The 14,134-nt window shown below is 34.3% G+C and overlaps 1 protein-coding gene across 1 annotated transcript in view; it reads right to left on the reverse strand.

The window, feature by feature from the left end:
- PKHD1 (PKHD1 ciliary IPT domain containing fibrocystin/polyductin) overlaps window positions 1-14,134 on the reverse strand; it is a 621,489-nt gene that overhangs the window by 42,440 nt on the left and 564,915 nt on the right. The window contains 2 exon segments of the mRNA XM_051996694.1: window positions 265-352; window positions 1,707-1,842. Of these exon segments, the coding sequence (XP_051852654.1) occupies window positions 265-352; window positions 1,707-1,842 (224 nt within the window).

The raw sequence follows: 14,134 nt of genomic DNA on the forward strand, positions 1-14,134 counted from the left end.
TGTCTTTTCCAATATAGACCAGGTTGCTTCTCCTTGGAGAGGCTGATATCTTGGCCCCCAGACTCACTACCATGCCTGTATCAGTCTTTGTATAGGAACTTTAGTTCTATTGTGTAGCTCAGAACTCCCAAGGTCAAGCAATCCATCAGCCCTAGCCTCTCTCCCTTTCCCAGCAAGAAAAATTATATGTGGGCAACCCCACACTGTTTATACAATTTTTTAAGCAGATGTACAAACTGCAGATTTATATAAGCCACACCATACCTTTCAATACAGTTTCTGATGCTCCCTCCAGAGAAACAGTCACAATCCAAGGTTCTGAAGGAGGTCCTAATGAGTCTACTACCCAACCCTAGAAAGGAAAATGAAAAGGAGAGTTTAGAAGAAATCTAAGGAGATACTGTGGAAGGATTTTAAGGTATTTCTTTCTTAGAACACCAAATGAATATAGGATCATAGATTGAGTTGAACGAGAGTCCTGATTTCATATATATAGTTTAATACCCTCACTTTACAGATAAAGAAAATGAGGTCAAGGAATTAATATGAAATGCCAATGATCACAAATGTAGGAAGCGCCAGAAGCAAGTTGTGAATCTAGGTTCTCTTATTTTAGAATCAAGGTTCTTTCCACCATAGTAAGCTGCTTCCTTCAATGTCATATCTTTTCATTTTTTGTGCTGATTGTATCCACTATATAAGTGCTTTGCAAACTTTCAAGAATTATAAAAATGTTAGATATTATTATGAGGTAGCAAGATGGTGAAGCAGATAGAGCACTAGACATAGAATCAAAGAGATCTTGAGTTCAAATCTAGCTTCAGACATTTACTAGCTATGTGACCCTCGGCAATTCACTTAATCTCTGCCCCAATGTCCTCAAATATGAAATTTGCACAATAATCTTCCTCTTAAGATTGTTGTGAGGATAAAATGGAATAATATTTTAAGTGCTTTGCCTAGCATGTAGTAGGTATTTAATAAATTCTTTTTCCTGCCTTCCTTCTTTCTACTAGTCCTATCTCAGTGCCCCTTGGGTTTTAAAGGTGACAAATGTTTCATGAGCTATAAAATGAGGGGATTGGATTAGATCTCTCTATTTCTTTTTTAACAGAGATCTGTGATCTATATCTCAGCCATCCTGCTTTCTTCTCATTGTTACCAGATAAAAAGCATGCTTGTTTGCTTTTTTAAGAAGAAAAAGCAATTTCATTTTTTTTCATAATTTTAGTAAAGATGAGAAAGGAGGAAATAGAAGTAATGATTTTAAATAAAAGGGAAAAACATTAATGTTTTAATAATAATAATAAATATATGTCTGTGTACTCATAAATTGTCCTAAATGATCAAATAAACTTTGTCAATCTCTGTGATATAAGTAACTTGGCTTGGCACCCATTGTAAGGAGCTCCAGAACTACTTTCTTTGTTCCCTGCTCAGAAAGCAAACACATTGAGCTTATTGTTTTTCCAGTATTTTGGTTATTGCAGAAAAGCAAGAATGTGAAATGAAAGTTAACCAGGGAAAGAAATCAAGAAATAAAAAATACAAAAGCAGCACCTTGTGCTGAGAAGATAGGTGCTCACTAAATGTTTTCCTATGCTGATGCTGAAGTGTAAGACACATAAAGAATTAAATGATTAGGTCTGATGATTAATATGTCTGCTGCCAAGCTCTAGAAGACGATCACCTATGGAAAAGCTTACCTGTTTATCCAGAAAGACAAGGTGTGGTTGCACTGGAAGCTCTATTCCCACTTCTCCATTGGATGGCTGAACTTGGACCGAAAGTGTATATGGTCGTATATATACCACACCACCAGTTTCAAGACCACTTGAATTTCTTGCACAGGGAAGGGGAAAAAAAGGAAAAACAATGGGGAGGGGGAGAAGTATTCATGAGATATCATATTTTGTTGAAATCATTATCTTTTTGCTATGCAAATATTTAGGAATTAAAATGTATCTGCAGATTGAGGGAAACAGAGGACAGTGAATTTAAACTAGTATCATTTGCATTTTTTTCAATAGCATTTCTTAGACTTAGTAAAAAAAAATTGATTTTTAAAAAATAACAACAATAAGAAAAGAACTATTAGTTGATACATTCTGTAAACTTTGCAGACCAATATCAGTTATCACTGCTGCAATTTATTGGAAGAGTCTTCCTACAAAATCAGGGACTCAACTGAATTGCAAGGTTCTTCTGGAAAGACTATATAAAAAATTCAATAAATATTTATTTAAAACATATAGCATAGCAGACTCTATGCCACAAAAAAGATAAAATAGGACAAAATCTCTTCTCTTACAATCTAAAAGAAGAAAGAGGTGTTGAATACTCAGAGATACAAGAAAGATTAAGTATGGGAGAAAAAGGAAGGAGTATAGAAGAATGAGAGAAGACTATGGAAAAAGCTGCACTTATTTTAGGCTTTGAAAGCAGGTTTTTCAATAAGTTATAATGAGGAAAGAACTATAACTTGAAAAGAACAAAGATACAGAGCCAGGTAAGTATATATATCCACCCTTACCCACATCATAGTATCTTGCATATGAGAGACATTCAATATATGCTTGTTGGTTAATGAATGAGGAAATTAATAAATTAATGAATGAACTGATTTACCTAGTACTAGGAAATGATTCACACATTGGGGAGAACCTAGCTTAAGCTTATTAACTACTGGCATAAATGAAATGATAAAATAGATAAAGCATTTAGTAAACCTTATAGCATCAAAGAAATGTGAATTATTATTAATAGTCTCATTTTTTCATATTCTTATTCTCATTATTTGTTGGGAAATCCCATGAAGATAAATAACATTTCTAACTTACCTTTGTATGATTCCCAGTATTTAGCAAAACATAATATATAAAATAGAAATTTAACATATTTTCATTGAATTAATGAATAACTAGATTAATACATGCATGTAAAAATGAGTAACTCAGGAATTTCTAATAATTAAAATTTCCTTTTTATATTCAACCTCAAAAAGGGTAGGCACAAAAGTTACAATTTTCATAAGCTATAATCTTAAAAATGAGCACTATTCCAAAACAAAAATATACCAAAAGAATTTATGGAAATGGGTATGATCATTCACTTACTATATACTAGGGATCCTCAATATTTTGGGTAGAAGAAAGATTTTTTCATTTCACCAAAGCTTTGAGATCAGGAGGGGAGAAATCTGAATCTTTTAAAAGATGAGTAGAGGTGGTAAGGTAAATACCCTGTATTCACAGCTGAGTCCTAGAGCAAGAGGGCTTGTTTCTATAATATTTTTCCCCTTCTGCAAAAGCAACTGGAGAGGAAAGGGGTTGGGGGGAGGGGCGAGATGGATTTGGGGTATACTGTATTGTGGATGGGACACTTGGATTGGAGTTTTATGTATCAGAGAAGATTGTGAGTGTTATCAATTTTTATATACATGTTGGAAATCTTAATGAACATAATATCTTACTGCTCCATTGACTGGTCCTAATTGTAATTCATTAGTAAATAGAGAATAAGTAGGTAAGTCAACTTTCTTTTTTATTAACCAATGTGAATCAGGTTAAAATTTAAGCTATATAACCACCATTGCTTCTAGCTCCCTCAATCTTTACTCTTGACTGTACTCACTCTGCTATGGGTCCTAGGCTGCTGGGAGATTCTAAATTCATTTTCCAGTTCAAATTCTCCTCCTAACCTAATCCTTGTTTACCTTCCCTGAAGAGCTGCAAGTAAGAAGAAACCATCCAGATAGAAAAAGCTGACAGCCTCCCATCACAGAGTCTGACATATCATCAGTGATACCAAGAGACCCAGTGACTAGGGGAAAAAGTCTGAGCACTAGCTAAAAGCCCCTTTCTTGACATACTTTTAAGTTTATTGTGAGCAAACATCTCTTATTAAATGTAAACAGCATCTCACTGGAGGTCAGAGACTTGCTGCTACAGCATATCCCAAGGTAATACCACTTTAAGCTCCACATAAACTCTTAAGCAGTTTCTATCCTAAAACCAGACCGTAGGTGGTACAGTTTTTTACGATATGTTATAATAGTGCAATAAATCTGTTAGCTTAAAATCGAATCTCCGTGGCCTTTTAGAGAAATCATCATTAAATGCAGGGTCCTGTTAATGATGCCATCCAAGTGAAATTGTTTAATCTGCTAAGGGGGTGAAAGGTCACCAAATGAATTTTTTATAATACATCAACTTGACACGCAATAGGGAAAACTGTAATAGATAAAAGCAAAGGAAAAGGGCACTGTCTTCTTCTGATAGGTCAATAGCAGCCAAGAGAGTCACTCATCCACTTTCCCTTCACTATGGTGCTCCTTTTCCATTTAATATGGACACCCAATTAATACCCCAGCACCACAGACAACCTCATTTTAGGTGACTTATAGCAATTTCTCCCCCTTCCCTGAAATGAAAGTGATCACAATACATCATAGCATTGTGCGAATTAACGTTAATTGATTCGAGTTACCAAGCAATGATGGGCCACTTATATAATCTAGGCGTTATTGGGTGCTGGAAGGGATGGAGGGAAGATTAGATTCCAGTGTCCGTTGCTGTGACGACGGGAGTCACCTGACACCTTGTTAGACAGTTGTAAGGTTCTATTGCCGGCCCCAGTGGGGTCGTCAGTAAACTGGAGTGATGTCCAAACATCATTACACGCTGCTCCGATATTAAAGCAAAGGGATTAGCACCTTATTGCAAGCAACCTGGATTTGTCATTGTGCTGTCGTTATCCAATTTCCAACTGCTAATGTAACTTTGGCCTGCAGGCAGAAGGACCCACAGTCAAACTTAAAAAAATAAATAAATAAAAGGGGAGAAAGAGCTTTCCAACCCCTTCCCCCAAATTTAACCCTTCATTTGACATCTTCCAATAACAAGTGAGGAGTGTGAAAGAATTTTTTCTCCTACATTGTTTTAAGCATAAGATAAGGAGCAAGAAGAACAGTAAAATCCCCAATTCGGGGAGTTCTGATGCCTCCTTTATCTCTTGCTTTTTTGGCCTGTCAGATACAAGATGTTAAACTGAAGGGAGGAAGTACAGATGAAGGAAATGTACCAGAGAGCATCTACATTCCTCTTCCAGGACCAACAAACAAATATAGCCTGCCTATGACAGCTGCTTTTTTAAAAGGAAGACTTGTATTGGGAAAGGGTTTGGTGATGACATCACCCTTTTCTGTCTAAGGATTATTAAAATAGATGATTTTAAAATATATTTAGGCTTTATAAAAATATTCCATGGTCTTTCTCTATTGTTTTGTGTTTTGTAAAGGTTACAAAAGACAAAATAGGATATTGAGTAATGATTAAAGAAAAAAATTGATTCCAAAAGGATTTTGAAGTTTTGGTTCTCTGAAAAAGGTTCAGCACTTTCAGTGATTTCAAGCTATTTCCTCAAGCCAAATTTCATGCTTTTAACACTATCTATTTCTATACAGGACAATAATTTCCAAAGGATCAAAATTGTGAAAGATGCAAAAATCAATAGAGTCATATACTGTGGGAACAAGTAGATTTTAGAATAGCACCAGCAAGAGAAATTATGGGGAAAGAGAAGCATTCAGTTCAAATTCCACTTCTGAGATTTATACCAATATGAACATGAATAAAATTCTTAATTTTTTCTGAATATCAATTTCCTAATCTGTAAATGAAAGGATCTCTGTGGTCCTTCCCAACTCCTAATCTATGATCCTTAAGTGATAAAAGCTGTTATCTGAGAAAAATGATTGGAAAAGCATGTAAGCCTGAGAAATAGAGAGAGCAAAAGATAATAGATATATGGTCTGAAAGTGCCCTGATACTTATATAATGTGAAAATGCCTAATCTAGGGGAAGGCCTCCAACAAATTGGGTGAACTCCCCAGGAAGGATTTATGGGAGGTTATAAATACAAGTTGTATAAATGAGAAGGTATAGGTGGGTTTCTATCTGTAGTGTCTAAGGGAATTTCCAAATCAATGAGATAATAGATTAATTCAAGTATTAGTTATTTTCTTCTACTTATGTTCAGTACAATGGAAAGGACATGATTGAGAGTTCTAAGTGACCTTAATGTCAGCAATAGTTCTGTTAGCAGTCCATTATTCATTAATCACTTTTCCTATGTGTTTGGCTGATCTTATTTTTCTAATTACACATTTCTCTTAGAGCATTCCTTTTGTAGAATTTATGTGTCTCCATTTGGTTATCACTGTTAAGCAAGTCTCTGTTATCCTTTGGGGGATAATTCATTTTTCTTCTGAAAATTTTAGAATCTTTTGACTTGTAACCATATTTATAATGTAGAAGAAAAAAAAAAAAAAAAAAAAAAGGTTGGACCTTTGTTGAAAGCAGTAGCTTGAGGCCATTAAAAGAACACTGTCTTTCCATATTCCTTCTATTCAATGTTGAGATAGATTCATCATTCTAATGCAATGTCTCTCAAAGTTGTATGTAAAAATGAATGTACTCTATGGGTTGCATATTCAACTGTATGTTGTAGTTGCAACAAGTTTGTTGAGTCACTTTGCAGTTGTCTGACTCAGTGAATTTTGTTTTTGTTTGTTTGTTTGTTTGCAAAGACCCTGATGTGGTTTGTCACTTTGGCTTAATTTACAGATGTGGAACTGAAGTAAACAGAGTTAAGTGACTTGCCTCCATTTGCACTGTATCTTAGGCCAGATTTGAACTCATGAAGATGAATCTTCCTGACTTTAGCTCTAGTGTTCTACCAGCGAGGTAGCACAATTGTTAAGATATACCTAACAGTGGCTGCTGGAGATCCAACCCAGACCTGCAGAATGACTCTCCTCTTATGAGAGGATGATACAAGGAGACTGAGAGGCAGTTGCTGTTCTCTGATCTCTCTGACTGAGAGGCTGTTGCATTGTCTGACTTCTCTCCTCTTCCCTCTGCCTCCAGTTTATCTCATTCCAAGTCTACAACACCTGTGTCAGCAAAAGCTGCCTTGCAACTCCCTCAGATGTTATGATTCACAGCTGTGGAGGTTCTCGGATAATCGACCTGTCCCTTAACAACTGTGCTACCTAGTTGCCTAATTGGGAAAGTAGACTTTCTTTATCCACCTGGCTTGTTTTACTTGGGTGGTTAGGTTGAATTCTAGGTAGATACCAACAAAAGAAATTTTGTTCTAGACTATACAAAAAGGGCAAAACTATTTATTGGGGTGAAAATAATAAATATTAAGAAAAATACACTCCAAATTATAATCTGTGACAAAGGAAAGAGAAACCAGGTATAGTCTGTCTTGCACCATGGATTTAGGGAAAGCAAATTTCAATACGTTGAAAAGAAGTAGGATAATATGAACTCAAAATTCCATCAGGAAATTAAGCTACAGAGAGATGGAAAACTCTCAAGAATGCAATTCTAAGGATACAAAGAAAAATGATTCCACAAGGAAAGAGAGGAGTGGTTCTGAAGAGACTGATGTGGGTTTACAAAGAACCCATCAATCAATTTAAGATTCTAAAAAGATATTCAAAGAAGATAGACAAAAACAGTTAATAGAGGAAGTATCTGAAAGTGTGGCACAGCACTATAAGAATATTATGAGAGAATGTTGTAGACAGTAACAGCAATATTGTTTTAAGAATAACTCAATGATTAAGTCATTTTCACCATTATAAGTACCTAAATGAACTACAAATGGCCTATGAAGGAATATATTCTTTGCTTTCAGAAAAAAGAACTGATAAACAGAAATATGTATAAGATGATTTTACATAACATATAGGCATATATATACATATATACAGAGAGAGTCAGAGACAGAGAGGCAGAGAGAGAAAAAGAGAGCAGAGAATGAGAGGAGAGAGATTTGTATCTAATGGTAGCCATCTAGGGTGGGGGGAGGAGAAAAGGAAGGGAAAGAATTAAAGAATTAATTTTATATATATATATATATTATATATATGCACACACACCTATATATTATATATTATATATATATATAAAAGAAAAATGAAGTTGTACATAATAGATTTGCAATTTCATGTGCAATATTTTTATTCTATTAGATTATGGAAATGCTTGTTTATTTCATAAAATATTTTGTTAAAGGATAGCATAAGCTAAGGATGGCAAGTAAATCAAAGGACAACAATAAATGTTTTTATTTGAATGTTTTTCAGGGAAAAATCTAGAACACTACAGTGCCTACTGGAAAAGATATGTGATCTGTTTAACTTATATTGGATTGCTTGCTGTCTTGGGGAGGGGGGGAGGAAGAAAGAAAAATTTGGAACACATTTTGCGGAGGTGAATGTTGAAAATTATTTTGGCATGTATTTGTAAAAATAAAGTTGTATTTTTAAAAAAAGAAAAGATATTTCTAAGGAAATTGATCTATTTGTGAAAGACAAATTGGATAGAAGATTATCTGTTGCCAGATTACTACATTTGAATAGAAAACTTATGGAACTTGTACATCAATATGCATAGCTGGGATAGACAGCATCAGTGGACAACAATTTGGGTATAATGTTGAACAGAATGAAAATAGACTTTATTGCCTTTAAGAAATTTCATCATTCCTTCAATTGCCCTGAGCTTCCCACAAAATCAAACACTTCTCTTGATAATACTAATGTTATATCAATGTTGTTCTATGGCAGCAAAATATGAAATACCATAGTCTCTGATACATTATATGTTCTTTTCACATCTAGGGTGATGGAGAGCTGCATGGAGTAAAAAAAAATACGAATAAGAAATTGTATAATAGGAGGAGGACATGATATGTTCATGTGGTAGGAGAAAAGGATTATGAGTAAATAGCCAGAACACTCCACTGATATTCCCAGAATACCAGGAAAAAGGTGCATTTATGACCACCTAATGACCACCATAATTTATAAAATTATAAAGATATGGACAAGATAATCACAAGACCTGTACAGGGCATGTACCAAAATGATGAAGTTGGAGTAATAATTTCTAGTTTGAAACAAACAAGTGACAAATTTATAATGCCCATTCTCTTTGACAAAAGGTGGGTTTATTTAGGGAATAAGTTACAGACTAAATGTAGGGATACAATAGACACCAGGAATGGTAAATATGATATAGAGTGGGAAAGCATATGAAAGACAAATGTACCAGGGGAACTCACAATTACACAGGAGAAAGGAAATAATTTGTGAGGTGGTGTGAGGTGAACTGACTAGCAGGTTAGATCCATAAGGAGTTTAGTAGACTAACCAGAGTTAACTATAACAAGGATGCCATTAGAGAGAAGGCACTATGAGATGAGAGAGAAAGAGACACCTCATAGTGGGCTTAGTCCTTAAAAATTCTTAGCAAAGATCTTCAATTATGAGTAGCTCTTTTTACAGGGGAAATACAGCCTTGGAATTTCTCAGAGAAGTAAAAGTGGGAACTTAGAGAAGGAGGGGATCAAGTAGGAGAGGAAAAGCCAGGAAGCTCAAAGATGGGAATCAAAGAGGAGCCAGATTGAATGCACCTGGCCAACCAGGTCTCAGGCCTATCTAAAGATATGCTAATCAATATCTAAGAGGTTGTTTAAAAATGGAGGAGTTTGAGGGATAGACAAGAAAGAGTTGCATCCTCACAAACACTCTATACAAATAGGAAAGTCTGAGAATTGGTTATATATAATAATAGCCATTTGGACTTCTTGACAGGGGAAGAGATTAAATCCACAACAGATGGACTACGAGCTTCATTTTGAAAGAAACCTCTGAATCAGTGAGATCACAAATATAGTTAAGTATTGACTACATAAGAAAAGGAAATGCTCAAAAAAGGGGAAAAAACATTCCTTGAAGAAAATGACATTTGGAATAGAAATGATATGACAAAATTGTCAGTATGAAGTTGATATTAAAGATAAAGAGATAGTAAGAAAGCACCATGATGAATCAATGAACCAACAAACATTTATCAATCATCTCCTACAGTCAAACATTGTAGAAGGTGCTGAAAATATAATTTTCAAAATCTAAAAATACTACTTATGTGAAAAGGTTAGCTCTTTATTGATGACAAAAAAGGGTGAATTATGTTAATGATGCTATAAATCCAAGTGGATACACAAAAGGGGCAAGATGAAATTATAAAACTTTCTAAAAATATGAAATGCTATACATTTTATAAATCCAATTTCTCTCAGTTTGGGTATTCATTAGTGCAATAGTTCTCAAAACTTTTTCATCTTGGGATCTCTTTACACTCTAAAATATTATTAAGGATTCTAAAGAGCTTTTTTATTTTTCAATATTTACTATCTTAAAAATTAAAATGTATTAATGCCAATATATTATTAATTCATTTAATATAATGATGATTTACATGTTAATATTTTCCTAAACAAAAAAGAAGGCAATTGAGAACAGTGAAATTGTTTTACATATTTATAAATCTTTTATTTCTGGCTTAATAGAATTGGACTCCTATACCTGACTTTGTATTCAGTCTGTGGCATATGTTGTTTTGGTTGAAGTATATAAAGAAAATTTGGTCTCACACTGATGAGTAGTTAGAAAAGGGTGAAATATATTAATAGGCCAATAAAATCATAATATTTATTGTGAAAAATGTTTTAATCCCAGTAATCCCATGAAAAGTGTCTCAGGGATACTTAAGGGTCCATGGATCATAAATACTTTGAGAACCAATGCTTCAGAAATAAACAGTTTTCATTTCCTTTTACTTTAGACTTTCATTAGCAAATAAGAAAGAAACTACAATGTTTTCATCACCCAAACAAGTAGTATTCTCTTTGAAAATCAAATACCTGTCAGCTGAAATACCTAAAAACACATTGTTACTAAGGAGAACCAAATGTCTCAAAGAGAGCCTTAGCCCATAATATAAACAAGCCAGCCTTCTTGCCTCACTTTTCTCTGTTGGATGCCTGAGGCTAACTCTTTAACTCATCAGTTTCAATGGTAAGTCCCAACTCCCAATGGCTAAAGTTGGCCAAGGGGTCTGGGCAAAACTACAAGGCTGTTCACCATATCATGAAATAATTAAACCCACTGGAGAGCCTTTGACAGGTGTTTTGTTCTTCAGGATAGACTAGCTCAGGAACAAATTGTGAATCAGAAATCGGCTTTCTGCCTGAAAATATTACTTTATTTCATGTGCCTAGATCCACCACCTAGATTTTAGATACATGGAAAGAAACAGGACACAGAAGATATTCTAACCACAGAAAGTAGATGATATGATTTACAAACGTTAGTTTCTTATTACATCACAAATGGCAAAGTCAAGAGTTCAAAATGCCTCTGACAGATGATGACCAATAAATATAAATAATGATATGGAAGCCACAACCTATTAATAAAATAATGTGTTGTGTATTTGTACCCCCTCTATAATCAGCCATTTCTGTCTGTTAAACCTCTTCTTGGCTCTTTTTCATTTCTATACTCTTTGGCTTTGACTCCGCCTTTCTCATCATACCCCATCCCAAAAAAGCTTATTCACACTTAAACAGTACCCTCAGTTAGTTGCCTTTGCCCCTGTGACTGGAGGACTATGGGGAAGTAGGGGAAAACTCCTCCTAAAACTTAAGAAGGTCAGACAATTCTTCATTTTTCAGACTAGCACCTTTCCCCTTCATTCTTTGGACTCCATTATTTTCATGTCTCCAGTGCCCTTCCCCAACCCTTAGTAGCTTCTTATCTTATCTTCATCCCTTAAATGGTAAACTCCTTAAGGTAAGGAACTATCTTCTTCTTCTTCTTCTTCTTCTTTTTTTTTTTTTAATTTGTAATCCCAAAGCTTAGCACAATACTTGACAAGTATTAAGTGATTAATAAATGTTGGTTATATTATGTTTATTTTTCTTAAATGTTTATCAGTTTTATTCTGAGTACCTATAATACCTCTTAATACTCCCTAAACTACCCTCTCTGGAATGATGTCCCATTGAGAGGAGGGGAGAACACTCAATAATATTTAATATTGAAGCTATAATTTTCTCTTACTTCTCTATATATATGAACATAATCTATAGATTTAGGACCCCCATGACCTTGGGCTAGATGAAAAAGAAATGAGGCTGAGGGACAAATAAGTTTAATCACAATTGAAGTGAAACCTACATCCACCCAAATTTTATGATTTGGACTATGGATAATTTTTGAGGCTTACTTGTTTGTATGTGTTTGTGTATGTGTGGTATATGCACATTTACATACATATACATATAAAATATATATAGAATTAATAATATCTGACATATAGTGTTTTACAATTTGCAAAGTGCTTTACTGACATTATCTTTTAAAATTCACTTATTCATTTAAACTTTAAATAATAATAGAAAAAGAAAAAAATTGTCATGTGCGCAGCAGACCGTGAGAGGATTCAAAATATAACACAATAAATTCTATTTCAAGAAAGCCTATATAATGAATACTATACATTGTGTTCAGAACTTCCCATTTTTTTTTTTTTTGCTTCCTTGTAGGTTTTCTGTTGTTCACAGCTGTGCAATAGTATCTTTTTTTGAACCTCATAAAAATCCTGAGAGGTAGGTAATATTGCATTGTTTAATCATTTTCAATCCTGTCTGATTCTTTGTTATCCCATTTGGGCTTTTCCTTGCAAAGATTGATTGGCAATACATATCATTTTATAGATGAAGAAACAAGCAGAGTTAAATGGCTTCACCAAGGTCACACTTGCTGAAGCAGTATTTGAGCATGTCTTCCTGATTCCAAGTCAATTACTCTTGATAGCTATCTATCCACATATACATATATATACATGTATAGATACAAATATGCACATATGTGTATATATATATGTAATGATAAACATATATCATTCATAGGTATTTGTGTGTGTATATGTGTATATATATATATATATATATATATATATATATATATATATATGTAAGTGTATTATCTGAATTCCTGTGATTTTATGGATATTGATTTTATCGAACTTGAAGATCTACACTTAAACAGTTGACTCAAAGGTTAAGTTACAAATACATAATAATGTAGCCATTTCATATCAGAAAATAGGAATTTCTGGATTTGAGACTTGTTCTTTACCCATTACTCCATACTGCTTTGATGTGTGTATGTCTCTGTATCAGTTTGTTCCTTTTTCTACTTGTCTATCTGCCTCTAATAATCTCTTTCTTTTTTCTTTCCCTTCTTTCCTCATTCCTTCCCTTCCTCCCTTCCTTCCTTTCCCCCTTCCTCCTTCTCTCCCTCCTTTCCTTCCTTCCTTCCTTCCTTCTTCCTTCCTTCCTCCCCTCCTTTCCTTCCTTCCCTCCTTTCCTTCCTTCCTTCCTCCCCTCCTTTCCTTCCTTCCTTCCCTCCTTTCCTTCCTTCCTTCCTTCTTTTCCCCCTCCTTTCCTTTCTCCCCTCTTTTCCTTCCTCCCCTCTTTTTCTTCTTTCCTTCCTTCCTTCCTTCCTTCCTTCCTTCCTTCCTTCCTTCCTTCCTTCCTTCCTTCCTTCCTTCCTTCCTTCCTTCCTTCCTTCCTTCCTTCCTTTTTTCCTCACAGTCTGGTTCTAACTTATCTTTCCAGACTTCTTGCATAGTATTTCCCTCAGACAGTTATTAGCTGTGTTGTATCACTTAATTTTTCTCAGCCTCAGTTTCCTTGTGTATAAAAAACAATAATAATAGCATATAATCCATGAGGCTGTTGTGATAATCAGTGATATAATGTGTGAAAAAGCACTTTGCAAATCTTAAAGCACTATATTTTGATTATTGTTATATTTTTATTATACTGTTTCTGCTCTAATTCAATGATTCTCATACTGTAACCAGCAAATCCCAAGATTTGTGTGGAATGATTTATTGCAAAAGGGGGGGGCAGTAACACATATTTTTACCATGTTTGATACTTGATTTTTATTGAGCTATAATATACATAATGTATAATAATACATAAATATATACATAATGAATGCAACTACTATGAATATTGAAATCTGCAAATTTTTTTATCTTAAAAAACGATTCCTGATACTTGAAAAATTGCAAACCATACTAGCGAGTGTTTCTAAACTCATCTTTCCCTCTTTCTATTTCTATTTAGTCCATCTCCTTGCATGGAATCAATAAACCAGCAAGTATTAAGTATTTATAGTTTGTCAGGTACTCAG

Source organism: Antechinus flavipes, chromosome 4 (genome assembly GCF_016432865.1).
Source record: "Antechinus flavipes isolate AdamAnt ecotype Samford, QLD, Australia chromosome 4, AdamAnt_v2, whole genome shotgun sequence".
In the NCBI taxonomy this organism is placed as follows: Eukaryota; Metazoa; Chordata; class Mammalia; order Dasyuromorphia; family Dasyuridae; genus Antechinus; species Antechinus flavipes.